The sequence below is a fragment of the Tasmannia lanceolata genome, unplaced genomic scaffold, assembly GCF_043159265.1.
Source record: "Tasmannia lanceolata isolate RefF3 unplaced genomic scaffold, GAP_Taslan_0.1 ptg000019l, whole genome shotgun sequence".
Taxonomy (NCBI): domain Eukaryota; kingdom Viridiplantae; phylum Streptophyta; class Magnoliopsida; order Canellales; family Winteraceae; genus Tasmannia; species Tasmannia lanceolata.
This window is the reverse complement of record NW_027518696.1, coordinates 10,380,157-10,401,811: the sequence shown is the minus strand read 5'-3', so window position 1 is coordinate 10,401,811 and position 21,655 is coordinate 10,380,157. Positions and strand designations below refer to the sequence as shown.

The 21,655-nt window shown below is 38.9% G+C and overlaps 2 protein-coding genes across 2 annotated transcripts; one reads left to right on the top strand and one right to left on the bottom strand.

The window, feature by feature from the left end:
* Nucleotides 1–1,144: 1,144 nt before the first annotated feature.
* LOC143853322 (replication protein A 14 kDa subunit-like) lies at nucleotides 1,145–6,467 on the bottom strand. Its single transcript, XM_077363047.1, has 3 exons — nucleotides 6,236–6,467; nucleotides 1,680–1,938; nucleotides 1,145–1,483 (listed from the first exon to the last, which is right to left on the bottom strand). The coding sequence occupies exons 2-3, from the start codon at nucleotides 1,933–1,935 to the stop codon at nucleotides 1,419–1,421; spliced, it is 321 nt and encodes a 106-aa protein (XP_077219162.1). The 5' UTR covers nucleotides 1,936–1,938; nucleotides 6,236–6,467; the 3' UTR covers nucleotides 1,145–1,418.
* A 1,967-nt stretch (nucleotides 6,468–8,434) lies between these two features.
* On the top strand, nucleotides 8,435–17,433 carry LOC143852913 (protein disulfide-isomerase like 2-1-like). Its single transcript, XM_077362567.1, has 11 exons — nucleotides 8,435–8,648; nucleotides 10,625–10,709; nucleotides 11,048–11,145; nucleotides 11,306–11,361; nucleotides 12,450–12,567; nucleotides 12,745–12,772; nucleotides 12,874–12,965; nucleotides 15,269–15,425; nucleotides 15,505–15,629; nucleotides 16,867–16,966; nucleotides 17,093–17,433. Exons 1-11 carry the CDS (start codon nucleotides 8,497–8,499, stop codon nucleotides 17,156–17,158), a joined length of 1,077 nt encoding a protein of 358 aa, XP_077218682.1. The 5' UTR covers nucleotides 8,435–8,496; the 3' UTR covers nucleotides 17,159–17,433.
* Nucleotides 17,434–21,655: the final 4,222 nt, after the last annotated feature.

The window sequence follows — 21,655 nt, the reverse complement described above, 5'->3', positions numbered from 1 at the left end:
TTTTCCACGGTGAGTCCTAATCGGAAAAATGTAAAACAAGTAGTGCAATTATCAAATATAGTAGTCCCTATATCAGTCCCCTTTATATACAAGGAGATGATTTATACTCCCCTTTTGTTTACTAGGAACACTCCCTTTAAATGAATTCAAGGGAGCCTGATCAAAAGCTACTTTGGATGATTGTTACTTGTGACTGGGATCCGGTTCGCTAATAACACTAGCTTGCAGTGTGGGCACAAGATTTTTTAAACTTTCTCGGTCGTCCATTTTACACCAAGTATATCATGTTAGAATCTTCTTATGGAGAAGATTTTTGGGGCACAGCCTATCTTAGACTTACAAATGAGAGATTTAGATCACCCAAATAGGTGGGCCCAGGGTACTTTGCAACTACCTTATAACTCCTCTAATAAAGGAATGTCGTTATCAAAACAAGGGAATTTATGTAGTATTTTCCCATTGGCTCTGTTCACTTGTTTTCTAGCTGCATGAAAAGAAAGGAAAAGAAAGTATGCAGGCAAAGTGATTTTCTCAGGAAAGTGATTTTCTCACCCTCTTGGTGGAAAATTTAGAGGGAAAGCGCAAGAAAGTTAGTTTTCCACGTCATTATTTATATTTTCCACCTGTGTAATTCTGCTTTCCTGAGAAAACAAGTGAAGGCGAAAAATGTCAAATTATGGCCAATCATGGGAAAATTTGGCTTACTTTCTTCTCATTTCCTTTCTCAAGAAGGCAAGTGAACAGAGCCATTGGGACTGAAGATGGGCCTTATCTTATCATTGGATAGACTTGGTATCCTCAATTCAAACCAAGAACACAGCCACAATGTGTAGGGTATACCATAAAAGGGGGTTAGAGTTATTCAATAGAAAATTACTCACGGAGAGACTTGACTTGGTGGAGTAGAGAGAGCATTAGAAAACACACACAAAAAATAGTGAATAAGAAGGTGCTACTTATAATTGAATTTTATTTCCTAATTTTAAGAACTTTTCATGCTCCCCTCATTCCCAGTCTATGTTTCTCCCTCTAAGGCTCGTCTCTCAGGACTGGCTCAGCAAATATTCCATGGAATATATTTTCAAGGCTGCCAACCTTTAGTTAGAGCTTTGCGGCATTTCCAATAAACAAAGGTTCTGCAGCATTAAAGCTTAAACAGGATATAATATTGCTGTACTATCAAACAGTAATTTAGGCCAATGAATAGCCAAATACCAGCAAATATATTGCAATGCATCTTCAAAAACCAGATGGGATAACTTAAAACAAAGTTGTGAGAATTCCTGACTCTGCAGACACTGAACAACCAAACTCTAATAGCTTAATATACATCAACAGGTTTTCTTTTTGAAGTACTGAAACTGGTTTGGATTTCTGCCAAATCCCATCTTACTTTGTACTTAATCAACTGCATTTCCTTACAGAAACAGACTCTTATACTCACCATTTGCCAATTGACAGAGCCGATTGTAAGCAACAGTATCTGGAAAAGAGAGGTCAGGGCTCAGTTAAGACTACAAAACCAAACACAATTAAAAAAATAATGCACAAGGCTTAAGAAATTTTACTACATAGGCAAATTGGAGAGAAGTTTTTAATCAAGAAAAAAGCAATAAAATGAATTACAAAATAATTGGAATCAAAGCTCAAGATAATTGATTGGGTTACGAAAGAAATACCGCATTTGTCACCAAAATCTGTGCATATTTCAGCGCGAATGGATTGATTGATCTCTGCAATACCGATAACCTCGATGAAATTTGACACGGGGAAAGCTGGGGAGCTTCTTATAGTTAATTGTTGGCCATCTGTAGATTGCCCCATGATGGCTCCACCTTCAATTCGCATTACCTGAACCAATGCCCGGACTCTTCGTCCAACATGCATCTTCAACAGCTCTGCGTTGACAAAAGCTGCAGGGCTTGAAGTATCCATGACCTGAAGACAGCATCATGAGGAAAATGGCTTCAAATCTCTAAAATATATAAATTCAACATGCAAAACATTCATATCAATTTAAGATTGATACTCGATTATTCGAAGTTGGGCAGTGCATGGGGAATTAAAAGTTGCCACATTATAATCGATGGCCCCAAGACCAACAACCCATAGATGGCTCAGTCATAACCACTGAGTTGAGGTTAACCAATGATTTCTGAATTCCATAAGGAGGCTCTTATGCTAGGTTATTGTGAGAAAACCTGCCAAGGTTGCTAATTCTATGGGCTTAAGGGACTGTCGACTCTTTAGCAAGGTCTTTTTGTTTTTCTGGTCAGGTAAGTTGGGATCAACACAATTGATTGCAGGGTAGTTTATCTTTGAGTAAGACCTTACCCTAGACTGCATTTATTCATGAATAAGGTAATAGGTATCAACACAACTGATTGCAGGACAGTTAATCTTTGAGAAAGATCTTATCCTAGACTGCCTTTATTCATGGGATACCTTGTCCTGACCAGTTCTGTCCTCTGTTGACATTGTTTTCTAGCCTGAAATTAGTTTAGTCAGCTATTTGGTCAACAATGTACCATCTTGGAATTACTTTTGTCCATCTGTTGACGTTGTTTTCTAGCCTGAAATTAGTTTTGTCAGCTATTTGGTCAACAATGTATTGTCGTGGAATTACTTTTGTCCATTATTTGGTTAATACAATACTACCCCAAAATTTGTATGTATGATGCTCAGTACAATATCTTGCTTTGAGAGAGGCCATGGATAGTGTAGACACTAGCTCTTCCTCTCTCTGACATCTTGTTTTTAGTCTGTTGAAAAGAAAACAAACCAAGTTTTGTGTTTCAATTATTTTAAAAACCACAAGCAAGAAGTCAGGGAATCTGTCACACAAACCCAATCCCCTTATACTAAGCCTGTCATAACCCAATTCGGATCAGATTCCACCTGTGACCGGTCTCGATTCGTTCGGCTCCTTATCAGTTGGATACTAATAGGAGGATTCCTCGGATCCTAGTTTTGGTGTCTCGGCCACGATTCGTTTTGACGTTCATCGGAGTGTCCTAAGGCCTATTTTCTTTGTACGTGACAGAATGTTCGGTCCACTGGTAGTGTGGTGTACGCAGTGAGAATCTAAACTCCCTGTTTGTGATTAATCTGAACTTTAAACAAGTAAAATGATGCTTGTAAACATCATAGAAACTCTTACGAGTCGTACGAATCAACTCCCGAGTCGAGGTGAGTCGCATGGGTGACTCGCAGATTGTCAAACTCCTACGAGCCGTACAAGTCAACTCCCGAGTTGATGCGAGTCGATGGGCTTTTGAGGTGAGTCGCATGGGTGACTCACCTCTGTTGAAGACTCTGCTGTTGTGTTATATTTTTTACATGCTTCATCTTTTGATATATAATTATATTTTTTCAACTAAATTTCTGTTCTTGTCAAAAACTCTTACCAGTCACGAGTCATAAATTAAGAAATCGAGTCACAGGTTGACAACTATGGTAAACACTATTGATGGCTTCTGTATAGAACCATTAAAAAGCTTATAAAATGCATGTCTGTGTATAGAGGTTGCAAATAGAATATACTTAAAGAAAAGAGTCAATCTGAATTGCGCATACATGAATACTGTTTATGAAGCTGTGAATAAACTACAGTTGCTGATTGTGATTAAACAGCAGTTTCAGGTTGTGATTAAACTGCAGTTGCTGATTGAACCAACTTCACGATATGAATTGCGCACATATATACTGCATGTGATTCACAACTGCTCACACATGTATATGCTGTTTGTGAAGCTGTGAAATCCCAACATAAGTCATTCAATTCCTCACTCCTAAATTTTCCATCAATCCACTACAATATATTAACTACATAAACATTCATATATATATATATATATATGAATGTATATATGAAGAGAGAGAGAGAGAGAGAGAGAGAGAGAGAGAGAGAGAGAGAGAGAGAGAGAGACAGTGTTTCAGCACAGCATCAGCGAGGTACTATTGGGATGGACTGGGGTTTCATTCGGAGAATTTGGGCAAGCTCTATGGAACCTGATACCTTATGCTATTATGTGGAACATTTGGAAGGAAAGAAATAGTCGAATTTTGAGGAGAAGACGAGAAGAGGTTGGGTGCTATTATGTGGAACATTTGGAAGGAAAGAAATAGTCGAATCATGATAGAACTGATACCCTGGGTCAAAGCAAGATTGAATATCCAATATGGAGTTGGTGAAATCCTCTGTCACTGGAAAGATGTTGTATGGGAGAGGAGAATCAAGGAGAAAATCAAACCTAACTGGAGGCCACCGCCGGTGGGATGGTACAAACTCAATTTTGATGGGAGTGCTATTGGTAATCCAGGAAAGGCCGGAATAGGGGCGGTTATTCGGGATACAAATCCCATCTCTCGATGATGTTGTATCTCAACATGGATTCAGCCTCTTTCTACTAAAGTAGATCGGTATTAACATTAAAAAAAACATGGATTTGGCCTCCGTGAAGCCATTTCTCCTACAGAAATCCAAGACCGAGTTCATGTCTTCTCATAGAGAGCTAACAAGCACTCAAATGGCTGAATAAGCTTCCCTCTCTGTATGTGTTGCAGGATCTGTTACTTTTTATAACCTAAGTTGAAGAGCAACAACTAAGGTGTTTACACGCACCGACCATAAGTAAACAAAGGAATTCCCCGATTCCTCAAATTCTGCATGGATCTTTTCATCTACAGGTGGTCTGGGCTATCATCCCAGCACTCTGGTTAGTTCTGCTAGAACTGATAGAAGATTGTGTGTCTTGAAGAAGACATGTGTACTAAAAACAGAATAACATTAAGACCGAAATCCTAAATCCTCTGCTCCAAGATGTATTTTGCAACAAAAGTTCACAAAAATCAAGTTTCTTTGATAAAATATTCTCTCAGTAATGCACAGAGCTCTCCCAAGCAGGAGCACCAGAAAATACAAATAAGAAAAAGAAAATCCAAGTCTATATGCACCACATTGCTTGTAGAAGAAGATATGCAGATCAGCTAAAAGACCCCGATGTTCAAACCCCACCCACATGGTTTCTATAATGCTGCAAGAAAAAGATTATCTAGTCTCCATCAGGAACAACAGAGATGAAAATCCATTTTTTCAACAGTTATATATATACTCCCATTGGTTAGGAAAGGGGACATCTCATTAGCTAAAACAGAACAGAAAAACCAAAATGGAAGAAAGACTGTTTGCTGAAAACTGAAAGGAAGATAATCAAGAGATACTTATTCTCAAAATCAGAATAAACATGACATAATAATCAACGACAGTTTAAGTTTTCATGGAAAATGCGGAGCCTTTGAATTCATTCAACAGATATAAACTAAATCATCCCAATGTTATGGTCCTAACTGGGGGTCCGCCTAGGTATGGGACTGGGTGGGACCCAGCCTGGTATGGGACAGGTTTAAAGGGCCTTGCCTAACGCGTTCCATCAGCTCTGGAGCTTTTGGCATATCGGTAAGGTACCTAACATTTGGTATCAGAGCAGCCACCACGTCCCGTGTTCGAGTCACGGAAGGGGCGACCTGTGAAAAGGGCTACTTAGAAAAAAGGCCAAAGTGAAAGTCGTCACAGAGTGGGCCGCCGAGGACGGCGGGTGCAGAAGCGTGGTGGTATGTCATGGTCCTAAGTTGGGGCCCACGACGGGGTGGGACCCAGCCTGGTATGGGACAAGTTTAAAAGGCCTTGCCTAACGCGTTCCATCAGCTCTGGAGTTTTTGGCGTATCGGTAAGGTACCTAACACCCAAACATGTTCCATAAAATAATCCCAAAAGAAAACAGCTAGTTAATGAACAAAGAACAGATCTCAATCAAATCTATCATAGAAATCAAAACTAAAAAAACACCTAACTATGGCCCAAACAATACTAATGGGATAAGGAATTAATGGGAGATATTTGGTGTTCTTAAGGTGTGAATATGAACAGAAATATGCATCTGCACGAGATTAGATATTTTATATCGATTTCGCATAATCTGATCGGAAAGCAGATGGAATAGGAAAAGAAAATGAGATAGATTTTTTTGGTGGAGAATGCGATTAGGGTTTTACTTTCATTAAAAGTGGAATCTTGGGGTTAAACTCGGATAGAATTTTCAATGAATCTGTAAAGAAACTTTATCCAAAAATAAAATATTTCCCAGCACTAATTACTGAAACAAAGTAGAGATTGAAGATTGTAGAAAAGAAGAATCGAAAGAGAAATAGAAGATTATGAAGAAAAAAAACATACCCGAAAAGGGAGATTTCGAAATCGTGTTCTCAGAAAGCAAATACTTCCTTCTCTCGTCTGTGATTTCTGGAATTAGGATTTTGTACGCGACCAAATATCATGACGGAGGCGGGAAAATGCTGAAGGAGGGCGTGACATTTTGGCGGGAGGTCAAATGTCTATTTCGACCTTACACGTGGCTTTAAGGAGATGATCCTATCCGTTCATATACTGTGCCCTACCTACCGCAGAAATCTGTTTTTATGACCCAGTGTAGAACCCAGCAAATCATATCTCGCCAAGTTACATATTAACCACTTGGGTTGGGGTAATTTGGTAAATTACTTGGGCAAAGCAGAAATCCGTTTGTTTCCAATCCACGTGGTGAGATATGATTTGCTTGGTTTTACATTCAGTCAAAAAACCGATTTCTCTAACACTGCTCTTTTCCTTTTTTTCATATAAAATAATAAGGCAACTGATATTGGCACTACCATGTTTTGATAATTCTTCTAACTTATCTTGTCTTTTATTCTTTATTTCTTAAAGAGGTGTCAAAGGCTATTACAATTCCCCTGACTTATCCCCACATTCCATTGTTTTAATGATGCTCCTTTCTATTAATACTATAACAATTAGTTGTTGAGGAATGCTAAACCCAAGAGCGCCTTGCTCCCATTGGCTCCACGTCACCATTGTGCATTTATAATGGCTGGAGGTCAGCCAATGGGGGAGAGGGAGACCTTTCAGCCCATTTTTGTAAGGGCCTCTGAGTTTAGCATACCTCTTAGTTGTTGATTTTGCTTAAAATTTTCAATAAACTATCATTAATCAATATAAAAAGTGTTTAAGGAGTGCCATTATCATCCCATCTATTAGTTCTTGCTGCATAAATGCCAGTAGTTCCTATTCAGTCTAGCCCACTAGATTGAGGAAAGGAGTGAGCCACCTCTCTCTCTTTTTTTGCTACTGTTATTCGAAATACCATGTTTTAATAATTGCACAAATTCAGGATGTCCTTTCTTTTTTAATTGGTTTCTTAAATGCTTGTGGGAAGTGTAATTATAAATATATGCCAGTGCCAATATCCTGTGAGTAAAAAAGAGAAATAGATGGGGTGCAACCCAATTACTTTCTAGGAGGTTAGTACTTCTCTTGATCATTTGACCTTGGTTCATCCGGCCATTACTATACAAATACAAAGTCATACATGCAAGCTAGAGATTGAACGGTCTAGATCTCTGTTTCATCTAGTGGAGATTCTTTGTACACTTAAATATCATGCCATGTGCAGGCGGAGAAGTCTTAAATATCATGTGAGAAATATGTGCTGATATTTGCACGACCATATTTTGATAATTACGCAAACTCATCTTATTTTTTAGTATGGGAAATGATATAATACAACCCTATTCGGATGATTGCACTAACTCATCTCATCTTTTATTACTTAAAGAGACTTTGAAGGTTATTAAAATTCCCTGCTACGTCAATGGTGAAGGCGGTTCGATCCCAATTACCAACCAAAAATAAAGGTTATTAGAACCATGGTTTTAAATTTCGGTTTCATAATGTGTTTCGGTCCTCGCCGAAACTGAAATTTTAGCTGGAATCTGCCGAAACTATTAAAATAAAATTTTATTCCAAACCAAAATTTTGATGAAATTTTGGGAAATAATTAAATAATTAAAAACGCTGTGCGGCTTCAGAAATTGCGATTTCACCTGTGAGATTTCATTTTTTCGGGAAAATAATAAAAAAATTAAAAATCGATATTTTTGGTTGAATTTCCTAAAATTTCAGACCAAATTAAAAACAAAATTTCGACTGAAATTTTGGTCGAAATTAAGTAGCGTTTTGGGGATAGCCGATTTCGGTTTCGGGGTTGACTGAAATCCGAAATCCGAATATCCGGTCGGTCGAAATTTAGAACCATGAGTCTACAACTCCCAAGAAGCTCTTAAAAGCCAAATAGATAGGAAAGACAAGCTAAGTTTGTGCAGTTAATGAAACAGGGCACCACCAATATCAGTTCCTTTTATTATTAACCAGACGTCAAAAGCGATTATAATTCCCAAAAACAAACCCTCTAACACAACAGCCAATCAAAGAAACAAAAATACAAGTCGTGTTTGTGTCATCGTCAAAACACTGTAGTGCAGATATCAGTAGCCTTACCAAAATACCATCCAGTTGACAAAACTGAGAAACACAAGTACAAGTACAAGCACTCATCACCCTCATCCTCATTTTCAACTCGTGCAGACCGGAAAAGAGGGAAAATGAGTAGATCTCAGATCTGGTTTGCCTTTGTAACCCTAGCTCTGCTCTGCTTATCCGCCTTTGCTGAAGACGTTGTTGTTCTTACCTCAGAGAATTTCGCGAAGGAGGTCGGCCAATCTCGAGGAGCTCTCATCGAGTTCTATGCGCCTTGGTACAATCTTTTGCTTCCAAATTTTTGCGAATTTTCCTTAATACTTTGATTCTTTTTTCGGTTATTTTTGGTAATTTTATGGTCTATGCTCGTGTAATGCTGAATTTTGTGAGAATTTCGATCTCGATCGGTTGGATTGTTGGATTTTGATATTGCTAGTTCGAGATCATGTGATTTCTGATCTTGTGATCTGTCTCATTATATGCGAATTTTCCTTAATCTTTGATTCTTTTTCGGTTATTTTTGGTAATTTTATAGTCTATGCTCTTTTTTATGCTGAATTTTGTGAGAATTTCGATCTCGATCGGTTGGATTGTTGGATTCTGATGTTACTAGATCGAGATCATGTGATTTCTGATTTTTTGATCTGTCTGATTATATTTTCTGGTTATTTTTTTGTAATTCTATGGTATGTAGTCTTTCGATCTCGATCGGTTGGATTGTTGGATTCTGATATTGCTAGTTCGAGATCATGTGATTTCTGATCTTGTGATCTGTTTCTCATAATATGTTTTGGTTTTATGAGGTATGTGAAATGTTCTATTAGGTTTTTATCTTTAGAAGTTGTGAAAACTCTCTTCTCTGTTTCTTTTTCCTGGGGAATTTGGAGTTATCTGATGGGAAGACTACATTGCTGATGCTTCTGAATATGTACGTTTTATTACTGTTGCAGCTTCATTTGTCTTTGATGCACTAGTGCTTGTGAGTGCAGGGTGATTTAGGGTTTTGGATTGAGTTATTTCCTCTTTCCATTTCGGATTTTCTTACTTTTGTTCTCGGAAGGGATTAAATGCTGCAAGTTTTGGTTGTTGAACTATTATTATAGTCGTTCTGAGTCTTAGTAGTTTCTGCTTCACATTTTCTCTTCCTTGTTTATGGGCAACGCTTGAAAAAAAAAGGTAGTAGGTCAAATAAAGAATATGTCTGATGGCCAAAAACTATGGGGATGTCACAAAGACAAGGCCCTGCTAAAGAGTCGATCCACTGTATTTACTAGCTTCTCCCATAAAAAATTAGCCTCGTCGCTAATAAACTAAGTCCATTGTGTTACTTCTGCTTGCTTTATTGTTTAATGAAATTATCTTCTCTTTTCTTAATAGTGGCATAAGCTATAGTAGCCATGGTTTAGGCTCCTTTGAGTCAGTGTCGTGAGCTGGAAATGTTATCCCACTGTTGTGATAAAAATGTTCCCCTAAAACCCAAGATATTTTGATCCTGTACAGTGTTTCTAGTTGCAGGCTGACCTTGCATGAGGCATATGTGTGTCGAGACTATACAAGAATGTCCGTTCCCATGCTGAATGGATGATCCTAATTCCTCATACAAAGGGGCCTCTTGTTTACCCGTTCCCCCAAAAATTGTCACCATGATGTTTGCACGTGTTGATCAAATGGACATTATATCTGCATTCTCAGCATGGGGCTAAACGCCTTGATTTTTATCCTAGTTCTATGACTCGCTTAGCATTCCCATAGTTCAAATCATTCTGCCTTTTGAATAAAAAGAAAAAAAAGATGATTAAAGTTCTTAAACAGTAGAACAGAAGATCCTTTCAAAATAAAAACAGTAGAACAAAAGATGCAGAAATGCTAGGAACCAACAAGAGTGTCAGACTTAACAACTTTGAGAACTTGGCACAGTGACACATCTATACAACTATATGGTACTATCGAACTAAATAAATAGGAATCTATGTACGCATGCAGCAATTTTTAAGGTATGGAATGCCTATGTTACATTGCTAAAGTTGTATGTTTATTAGAAAAAAAATTTGTTCAAATTAAAGTTTCTCGGATAACTAGTATGTTATTTTTTTTCAATTTAAATTTCGAACTACTTCTTGCCTAGCTGCCTAAAACAGTATTTTAATTCTTTATCAAGATCTCCTGGTGCTTTTTATTGACATGGTTTCAGCATATCTTTGGTGTGTTATTCATGCGTCAATTCCTTTGGTTTGACTCTATTCTTCTTGTTAGGTGTGGGCATTGTAAAAAGCTTGCTCCAGAGTATGAGAAGCTTGCTTCGAGCTTTAAAAAGGCTAAAGCTGTTTTGATTGCGAAGGTCAGTTTTGTATTTGAATAAATGAATCTTCATTTGTGCTCTCTTATAGAAAGTTTCTGGGATGTGTTGGACATTCTACTCACATAAGAGTATTTGGTTGTTTCTTTTTATTCTTAGATCTAGCTAAGTTCTACTTAAATAGCTGTGATGGTTGATATCGATGTCTCTTTTTATGGATCAGTTAGATTGCTACTTCTCAAGAATCAGCTACACTTTTTAACTGTTTATCTCTCTTAGAAACATATTATTATTTTTATCTTGATAGTGGATTTACTCATACTCTATAGAAAATGAAAATCAACTGATATCACTGCTTCTGCAACCATTGGTTGGTATAGGTGGACTGTGACGATCAAAAGGAGCTCTGTACCCAAAATGATGTTAATGGATACCCTACAATCAAGTGGTTTCCTAAATATTCATTGGAACCCAAAATGTGAGGATGATGCCTTCTTTCTATCCAGGACAAAGGATTTCCTCATGCACACTCCGTTCAAGTTCTAATCCATTTATTTTTAGAATTCCTACTTCTCTATCGTCTTTCCTTTTTGTTCCTTCAGTTTCGATTGTGATCCTAATAGATTCCTGTTTTATAGGTATGATGGTCCACGGAGTGCAGATGCCCTTGCTGAATTTGTAAATACCGAAGGAGGTATTTTGAATCTTTTGATTTGTTACTTGTGTCCAATGAGTTGAATTATATTGAACTTCCATGCATAATTGTTGTAGTTACTAGCTTTTGCATTAGACATCACTGAGGGCATGAAATATTTGGTGCAAGTTTGAGCAAGGTAAAACTTGTAGCAAATAATAGATTTACCCCTTCTCATAAAGTGGGTTTCCTTAAATCTGTTTGTGAGGGTCTTGTGTCGGCGTGGTTTCCACTTGTACCTATGCCAGCATCAACTTTCTTGGATTCTTCTTACTTCATGTAGATGGTCCCCATCACAGTCTCCTTATTATTGACTTATCTATAAGGACTAGGATGATGCTGCTTCAGCATAACCATATCCATCAAAATATCCTACCAAAGTCTGATCTTATCACCAAGGAATCAGATTCATTTAAAAAAAAAACCAACACTGAATCTGATGTCCCAAGTTAAAATTTTCTCTCAATCTCCAAACCCCTGAAAACACCCCCCCCCCCCCGCTACTTTTTGCAAGCTTTTATGAATGCTTGTTAGTTCCATCAGAAGTCTTTCTCTCTCTCTTATTATATTTTCTTTGTTTTTTTTTTTGTTTGAATTTTTTTTTCAAAAGCTCAGTAGAATCTCTAAATGAGATTATTCATGTTACTGTTCATGCGCACTGTTCATCCCACACATATATATATGGTGAATTTCCTTATTTTTAGCATCCTTTCCCTTATCACAATATAAGAGACCTACTTACTAAACCTAGCACACTAAATAAAGAAATAATCTCTCATTTAAAAGAAACAAACTAACTAATGATTCTTTCAAAAAAAAAAAAAGAGTGCCAATTTTAGACATAACTTGCTTCTTTTTTCCTATCAACCTGACAATTATCTATCATTTTGAATTTCATCTACAACTGCTATTGGTTAAGATATCATGATTTTTTAAGAGATTGGATTCTTCAGTTAATGACATGTATGTGTTTGTGTACATTTTTTCTTTTGTCCTATATCCTATGATTGCACTTAAGTGATTGCCTTGGTTTACCAATAATGTTCCTAAAATTTTCTGAGAGTTCTTTGATGTGTCTGCAAGTACAGGTACCAATGTAAAGCTGGCAGCTATTCCCTCCAGTGTAGCTGTGTTGACAACAGAGAATTTCGATGAGATTGTCTTGGATGAAAGCAAAGACGTCCTTGTTGAGTTTTACGCTCCATGGTGAGGATGCTTCTTCAAATCATTTCATATTCAAACATGCAATTTTCATTTATACTGTTAGAAGCTAACATTATTTGATAAGCTGTGTGTGATATAGAGTACTATGAGCTTGTTGAATCCATTTTCACTTGTTACTAGATATTTTTAATCTTATGGGTGGTTTTTCCTTTTATGTAGGTGTGGCCATTGTAAAAGCCTTGCTCCTGTAAGTACATTAACAACTCTTTGATAGGGTTGGTACTTCATTTTTCCTCAAAAATTTGACTGTAATGGACCATTATATTTTCTGCCATTTTTTGTTTGTAGACTTATGAAAAGGTTGCAACAGCTTATAAGTTGGAGGAAGATGTTGTGATTGCCAATCTTGATGCTGACAAATACAAGGATCTGGCCGAAAAGTGAGTACACAAACTTTTGGAGCTTCTATTACCAAAAGGAATAAATTATCTTCGGATACTGTCGTTTAAATTCTTTGGCGCTTTTGATTACCGATTAGAATTTTTAGCTTTTGCCTCAGTGGACAATTATTGAAGGCAACTGCCTTTTTTGAACTGATTTGACAGGTAATGCCTTAATGGTAGAAGTCCCTGACCCTCACTATCTTGTAGTGTTAACTGGACGTTTCTACTTTTTGTTTTTTGTCGTGCTCACTCTTGGGGACATTCTGACACTCCTCGCAATATATGGTACTCCTAGACATGTTTGGATGAGTGTCCTGGTCACATAGTAAAAAGTGCTTCTTTGGGCTCTAGAGCGAAATAATCATGTACAATTGATGATTTCTTAATTTTGTTTTTCTTTTCAATTGATGTTGGATTGGATTTAAAGTGATATTATTTTTATCAAATGCTTTGTTTCCATTAAAAGTTGCTTTAATCATTATTATTATTGCTGTTATCGTTTTCGTTGTCATTGTATGCAAGTGTCCTCCTGTCTAGAGTTGTAGAGTTGGCTGTTTTGGACACTGGGGATACTTTCACACCTAGCACCCGTACCAAGTGTGCAAGTAAATATCTTGTTCCAGAGAGCTGCCATTAAATTTTAAACTGGATACGTATAAATCGACCCGGTGAAAAGATCACATACATTCAATGTGAATATTATTGATCTGTGAGCTCAACGTCTAGTGATCCAAGAAAACTTTACGGGCATGAATAAAGAACCTGAGGAGATTAGGGGTGCAACTCGGGCGGGCTTAACCTGAACCCGACGGGTTCAACCCGGGAAAAAGTTGGGTTGGGTTGAGTTCAGGTTCGGTTCGGGTTCGGGTTAGGTTTTCTCAACCCGGGTTGAGTTCGGGTCGGGTTCGGGTTGAGGGCTTGGACAACCCGACCCGAGTGAACCCGACATTTTTAATAATTTTTTTATTATTAAAGCTTAAAATCTCGGGTCGGGTTGGGTTGGCAAAAAGGGTTCTTCGGGTGGGGTCGGGTTGAAACTCGGGTGGGTCGGGTTGAGCAAATGTTTGCTCGGGTCGGGTTCGGGTTGAGCAAATGGTTGCTCGGGTCGGGTTCGCCTCAACCCGACCCGAGTTGCACCCCTAGAGGAGATGGCTCTTGGGTGTGAATCTCAGACTTTAGATTCAGAGAAGAAAAGATTTTAGATTCAAGAAATACAATTATATGATAGATTTCAAATTCATGAAGGCAAGACCATGAACCAAGATTACAGAGCCAATAATCAATGATCAAGAAACAAGAATAAAAAATCAAGAATCAAAGGAATCTACCCTTGATCTCTAAGAATCCACTTAGAAAGGCATGCACCGTGAATCCACGAGGCAAAGAAAAGACTCCAACTCTCTAAATTTTCATCCATGGATCATATTATGTTTTTTTTTCAATCCAAAGAACCCCTTTATATAAAAACAACTTAAGCAAAGACTCGTAATTGACGTTTAAACTAAAAACCCAACAACTTGACACTTAAAACCCAACAACTTGACACTTAAAACCCCTACAAAAATACTAGTGCCCCCCACCCCCATCATCTAGTGGCTGAAATGTGGAAGAAATAAGCTTCATGTGTTTCACGAACAATACTATTTGGTGGACTGGACAAGCAAGTAATGTTTGCTGATGAATACACAAACAGGTTGTTGATGAATAAGCACCCACAGAACTTAGCTAATTTTATTTTTGGGACTCTTGCTTTGAGAAGGGAACCCAATCCTATGTATAAACATATCCCTGGTGTGCTAATGATATGGAGGATTCATTAGCTAGGGAAAGTGTTGATATGGTTTTGAGTTCCCTCTGTTTTAGGCACTTGCCACTTGAGTTCATTGTCCTTTTCCACCTACAACTGGATAAGGGATGCAGTTGGAATTTTTTTTTTCCTTTTTTGTGGTTAGACATATTAATTCCAACTTTGTTATGGTATTCCACATGTTATATTCCACATGTTAAGGGATGTAGGAAGTCACTGGGGAGCTAGAGGTACTTATTTGCATCCAGGTGTTTGAGAATTTTTCATGTCATCAGTGCTGGTTTTTTTTTTTTTTTGGAAATGGGTAAAGAACGCTTGTATGTCCTAATATGCTGGTCTTATATTGTGTTCTCAATGTGCTTGTATCCCCTAATAGGCTTATGCCTTGTGGTTTTGTAAACTCTAGTGTACTAACTAATATTGGTCTATATCAGGCCTGTAAATAATTGTATTAGTACCAAAGGCACCATGATACTGATCGGCTATTGTGCAGGTATGGAATTGGTGGATTTCCTACCTTGAAATTCTTTCCGAAGAGCAATAAGGCTGGTGAAGACTATGATGGTGATCGGGACCTAGATGACTTTGTCACTTTCATCAATGAAAAGTGTGGAACTAGCCGTGATGGAAAAGGACAACTCACTTCTGAAGTTAGTAACAGAAAGATGCTAATATTGACATTTATATTTCTTTCTGGTTATGGTCTTAATATTTTCTGTTTTTCTATAGGCTGGTATACTTGCTAGTTTAGATGCTTTGGTGAAGGAATTTGTAAGTGCAGCCGGTGACGAACGAAAGGCAGTCTTATCCCAAATAGAAAAGGAGGTGGAGAAGCTCACGGGTACATCCTCAAGGTAATCTATTATCATGAACACTATTGTTTATCTACTGATTAATATTTGGCAACTTCCATGAATTGGAGTTAACTGACTTTTGTGATAAGTGTTTTGTCTTATTAACGCTTCGTTATTTTGGACTTTATTCACATTATTGATCATTTCCTCTGTTTTAAAAAGGATAATTCATTTGATTGCAGCCATTATGCTACGAAATCAGCCTATCATGTGGATTTATGATTTTCTACTTTTGAGAGAGAGAGAGAGAGAGAGAGAGAGAGAGAGAGAGAGAGCATTGTTTTTGGGAACAACCCTCAAAACCTACCCAGAATTGGGGGGGAAAGAACTTTGTTTTTTTTGGGTGTGTTGGGTGGGGGAAAAGAACTCTTTGTGTGTGTGGGTGCGTGAGGGGGAAGGGGTGGTAGCGGGGATATCTTCACATTTATTCATAATAATAGTAGGTGTACTTATACTGAAAAAAAATTGTCAAGGCTAAAATTAGGATGTTAATAATTTAAGAGCATTTATTGCTCGAGATGTCAGCATTATTTTTGGCAACAAAATCTATAAAAAACCCACCCAAATTTGGGGAGACAGAAAAGAACCAGAAACTCATGAAACTGACAGCAGCTGCTGAAACTCTCTCTCTCTCTCTCTCTCTCTAGGAAAATCTGAAAAGAAGGTTCTGCAATAAGTAATAACTAATAACAAAACTCTGGTCGCTGGGCTCGATTTTTTGCAAGGGCACCCTTCAGTTTAGCGGTCCACACATGATATCTCGATAATTTGACCATATTTCATACATTTGCGGTAGAGTAATCATTTCACATTGGATTTTTTTAAACATCCTTTAAGATGTAGTTGCAACTCGGACTGTTGGTATCTTCGTGCCCCATGAGTTATATTATTTTTTTGTTTTGTTAATATAAACGCTGCTATTTAAATCAGGTAAAAGTATAACCATTAGAATCTTCATACAAACAATTATAAGCGCTACTATTTAAATCAGGTAAAAGTACAAAAATTAGAGCATACAAACAATTACACAAGATGTATCTTCACGCTTTTTACACCAGGTTCTTACTGGTACGGAGTCGGCTTTATTTCTCTTTGCTCCAAATGTGCAAGATGTTTTTACTTCTGTTTTCTTTTGAATAACTCCACTGCTGAAAATTTGAACCACAATGTTTCTTTTGCAGTTTTTTAAGACAAACTTTAAGATGTCCGTCTAAATTTTGGTCACTGAATTTATCAGGTATGGTAAAATCTATTTGAAGGCTGCTAAAAGTTGTATAGATAAAGGTGCTGATTATGCCAAAAATGAAATGGAGCGGCTCCAGCGAATGCTGGATAAGGTGTGACTCCGAAACATTCATCCCTATACAATGGCCATTCTAATTTATGTACTCTTTTTCACATGACAAAGCCAAGATAACTTTAACGAAATTTATTTTTCTCATGTTGAGCTTATCTTTGTGCAGTCAATCAGCCCATTAAAGGCAAATGAGTTCACCATCAAGAAGAACATCTTATCAACCTTCATGTAAACCATGGAGTTGACGTGCTTTGCATTGCGGCAGAGGTCGGCCTAAATTTTCAGCTTGGAGATGATGTTTTGATATTAGCAAGAGGGTGAGTACTTATGATAGTAATGGGCCCTTTAACAACTGTTATTTGTAGTGGAAAGATAATTTATAAGTCATTACTTCTTTCCACTTGCAAAAAAATCTCTTTATAATATCTTTCCCAAATGTTCACGTCAATTGTACAATTCTTGTTTTCATTTATGTACTGGCCTATTGCATAAAAAATTCTTAGAATCTGTTCATCTCTTGGCCATGCATTAGTGTTCTTTGTTAAAGTAATTTAACAAGGATGTCATGTTTGTTAGATAAACAGAGAAAAGAATGAGAGTTTTGATGATAGCGGGCAGGGGCAAATGGTTAGGGATTAGATGGAACAAGTTACAGAAGTTAGTTTAGAAAAACATTGCTAACTAAACAGGATTCCACCACCCTTAAGATGGGGTATGGTCCGAAATAGGGTCCAAAATAGAGAAGTAGAAAATGTATAAAGTTTGTTCAATCAGTTTTGTTAGAACAGTCTGTTCTTCTCTAACTGCATCAGAAACAAAGCAACTTTAAAAGGTAAGTCCTTTTAGAAACTTTTAATCTGCGTTTTTACCCTTGATTTATTTGAATTTTGTAGACACCTGGGGATGATTTGTAAATTGCTTCTCTGTGATGCTTTGAATTTTATACTTCTTGGGTTTAGTCCCACATTGAAAATTTTGGGGAGATTTTCTTGGGGATATAAATAATTAATTCCTCTCCTTAATGATGAAGTCTCGCGCTTTGGAGGAATATAATAGCTCGCTTTTGCTGCTTTTTATTCAGTACTCGCTTTCCTCGCTCCTTGCTTGCCTTTGATTGATAAAGGGTTCTGATCTTGCTTGCCTGGTTCTTCTCTTGTCCTGTTCACTCGCTTGTCTAGTTCGGCCAACGTACAGAGCTCTTGGACTCCGCAGTCAGTCGATTCCCGATGAGAAAGCTTTCTTACACTTTCAAGCCTGACTGCCAAGACCAATGAGACCATCTCTTTGTAGGGCCTGTCCCTTTCCATATGTGGCGTAGCACCACTTTCTATAGGGAGCCTGTGAACTTTGTCAATGAAGAGTCCCCTTGTAGTTCCTTGTACGAGCCAACCGAGTCCCCTAGAAGTTCTTGTTATGACGACGATGAGGAAGACTATATTAGTCTATTCTGTTTGAGTAGGAGATATCGCCGCCATCACATTGCTAGTACTTCGCAGAACCCTTGTAGGTACCCAGACCGTCCTATGTCCCAAAAGAGGAATCCCGTAACCTATCGTAAGGAACCCTGTATCGCGGCTCTGAGTAGCCAACCCGTTCCGTTTGCTTGAACTCGTCCACGGTGGCCTGCCCCCTTCTTCAAAGGTAGGCGGAGCATCTTGAAGCCCTTCCAGGTCTTCGTCGTTGGAAGCCTCTTCAACTGTGAGGTGGTGGACTTCAGCAACATCTTCACCCTCAGATGCCTCGACATCCTTGACCACAAAATGCTGCTAGGTTGGTTCGTATAGACGATGGTGTGATTCTTTGCTATCAAGGCACCATCGGTAGAAACCTCCAACACAGAATCAATACACTTGGCTAGGGAATTCTTGCCCTATTGTGTGTGCTCCAAAGGCTTTCCCTTTTCTTTCTACTCAACCTTGACTGCCTGCACGACTTGCTCACTCACGTGTTGATCGAAAACGGATCTCCCCTTACTGAACGGAACGAATCTTATAAGCCTAAAAGAAGAAAACCTCTCCCTAACTCTATTTTGCAATTCTTTTCTCGAGTGACGTGAGGGCCCTCGGGCGAGGGACCGAACGGAACGACTAAACGATAGGGCGCAGGAGTAGTCAAACCTATCTATTTAGGGTAAATAAAGCAAGGGGAATCACGCAAATAGAGCGGCTTCAGTGTCACTCGGCTGTGATGCCCCATCAATCGAGATCGGCGGACCACCACTACCCCCTATGTTCGTACAAGGTATATCCCTATCGCAAAAACGTACCTCCCGAACGGAAGGGGGAGTGCCTAGAGGTACGAGGCCGAATCCCCGTGTTATTTTCTATTAGTATAGTATGCTTTTTTATTCAATAGTGTAGTGAGTGTGCAGGCCAAGCCGAGCTAAACGTAAACGTATGCATTGTTAAAAAGAAGTGTACCCAAGTTCCTGTGTTGACGTGAATTTGGGGATCATATAGGGTGGATTTACCACAGGATGTCCAGCATGAGGTGATCAGTCTCACTCCCTCGAATATGTCCTTTTTGCCCGCTTAGCGTCGGAAAGATCCCCGCTCATGGGTGCTAAGACTAGGTCGGGATTCGGCGGAAAACCGAGAAAGACACACAAGTTAGGACAAGTTGCAAAAAGAAATATGGGCTTAAAAAAAAGTCATAACAATACAGGGAATGAGCTTTACCACCGAGCTGGTCAATCTCCCTCTGTAACAAAGCCTTTCTATCACACGAGTCTCCTCGTGTGGCTCACATACAGGAAGAGATGGGAGCCCCAACCGCTGCTTGGGGTTGGGTAGCGTAAGTCGTTTCCAGTGAAGGGGTGAGCGGTTCTCGAGGATCTGCCACCTCGAGGACTGATATGTTTGGAGTAGTAGAAGATGGGTGAGGATTTTGTGCTACAGAAGTGGGCATAACCATAGGAGGAGGAACGTCACTAGCGGTTGTTTAGGTGCCGTAGACTGCTTGTCAAAGTTTCCATAACAGGGTGGCACTGGACCATACGAGAAATCTCCATTCAAATCATCATCCTCTACTTCTATTTCTATTTCTTCTACAGGCGTTAAATAAGGTATATTATCGAGGGTTCCTCTCTATATGAGAGCGTGCAAACATGCCTTCTTGGCTCAGAAAGAGGGCATATCATATAATCAAAGTTTTCCCAGCTCGACTCGGATATCGAAGAAAAGTGGGTTTTTGTGTAACCAGCTCCGGTAATCCATAGATGGATTATAGATGGATTTTGAAGAGTAAAACGTAATCGAATGAATCGATGCCACCCATGCCAATGATAGATTCAAGCTAATAGTGGGAAGGCCGGTTCATCGTGGACACAGTATACTCAAACCGAGCATATAGCTTAATCACACAAGATGGGAATCGCTATCTCAATCCGATCAATGGCAAGTTTTTAAAGAAGTATTACCCTTGACAAATCAAGAAAACGGCTGCGCTAACGCGCGCCCTTATTACTTTTAAAACAAGGGGGTCGCCCTATAGAGTAAGGGCCGAATCAATAATCAATAGAAGTCCCTATAGAAGTTTACTGACCTGGCTCTTCAATCGACGATCTACTGCTCCCTCTTAGTAGCAGATGCCCATGCTTTGATTCGAAAGCCCTAGCCAGTGATGAATCCCCAGGAAGATCGGAGTCTTTAATTCCTCCTCCCTTCAGTCCAGTTTGAACCCGTCCCAACAACGAACACCTTCCTACTGCAAGGTGAGGCTCTGCCCTTCCCCTAGAATCCACTCCGGGTCGGAGGAGCAGCTAGTCCAACTTCTTGAGCGAATCAAGGAACGGAATTCGGTTCTACAGGGTAGCGTTCGCCGGAGGAGCAGCTAGTCCAACTTCTTGAGCGAATCAAGGAACGGAATTCGGTTCTACAGGGTAGCGTTCGCCCGACTAAAAGAAACGAAAGCCAAGCCTTGCCAGCTAGCCGATGGCATTCCAAGAAGCAACTTCCTTAGGTATGGGATGGTCCCCTATTGATGAATCAAACACATGTCACTACTCTTGTTTGCAATGCTTTTCCCGTTCTCGTTAAGTTGGCTGGATTCCATAACAGAACCACAGATCCTGGCCCCCTCCATTCGACCGTGTAAAAGGTCTCAATGGGGAGGAGCTCTCTTGGGGCCCTGCTCACAGCTCTCCATCTTATGCATCAAAAGGTTCAAGTAATCCATATTCTTCTTCCCCACCCCCTCCCTGGAAAGAACATCGATAAGTTTGCATTAGTTCAGCTGGAGTAAGGAACCAGGTACGAATGCTTTCTTCAATTTGTGTAAGGAAGACCCCTCAGTTGACGGTTCGTCCACAGATTGAAGGTTGTTTGGATGATCCAAAGAGTTCATTTGATGGGCCCTGACATAGATAGGGTGTGCCAAAAAAATCAGCTCCATCGGATCATCCTAACCCTTCAATCTGTGGACGAACCGTCAACTGAGGGGGTCTACCTTACACAAATTGAAACCACAGGGGGTCTACTTGTAACTTTTTAAACATTAGGGGTTAAGTTGAATGTATCAGGAACCACCGGGGGTCTAAGTGTATTTTTCCCTTAAAAAAAAGTGATTTGACATACTCTTGGATTCAGAGGTTGAGGATCTTGACAAGTTTAAATCATATATGTTTAAAAAATTTCATGAAAAAAGATCCAAGACCTTGAGGTTTGATTTGTTTTAGATAATACCTTTTAAGTGTATTCTTAAATTTTCTATGAAGAGAATGATATCGCTA

What these genes read in the sequence shown, in the direction of transcription:
- LOC143853322 (XM_077363047.1), bottom strand. Translation starts at nt 1,935, where the DNA reads ATGGATACTTCAAGCCCTGCAGCTTTTGTCAACGCAGAGCTGTTGAAG. An exon ending in AGATTTTGGTGACAAATGCG is followed by an intron (nt 1,484 to 1,679) that starts GTATTTCTTTCG and finishes TCTCTTTTCCAG; the next exon opens with ATACTGTTGCTTACAATCGG.
- LOC143852913 (XM_077362567.1), top strand. Translation starts at nt 8,497, where the DNA reads ATGAGTAGATCTCAGATCTGGTTTGCCTTTGTAACCCTAGCTCTGCTC. An exon ending in ATTTGTAAATACCGAAGGAG is followed by an intron (nt 11,362 to 12,449) that starts GTATTTTGAATC and finishes CTGCAAGTACAG; the next exon opens with GTACCAATGTAAAGCTGGCA. An exon ending in AAGGACAACTCACTTCTGAA is followed by an intron (nt 15,426 to 15,504) that starts GTTAGTAACAGA and finishes GTTTTTCTATAG; the next exon opens with GCTGGTATACTTGCTAGTTT.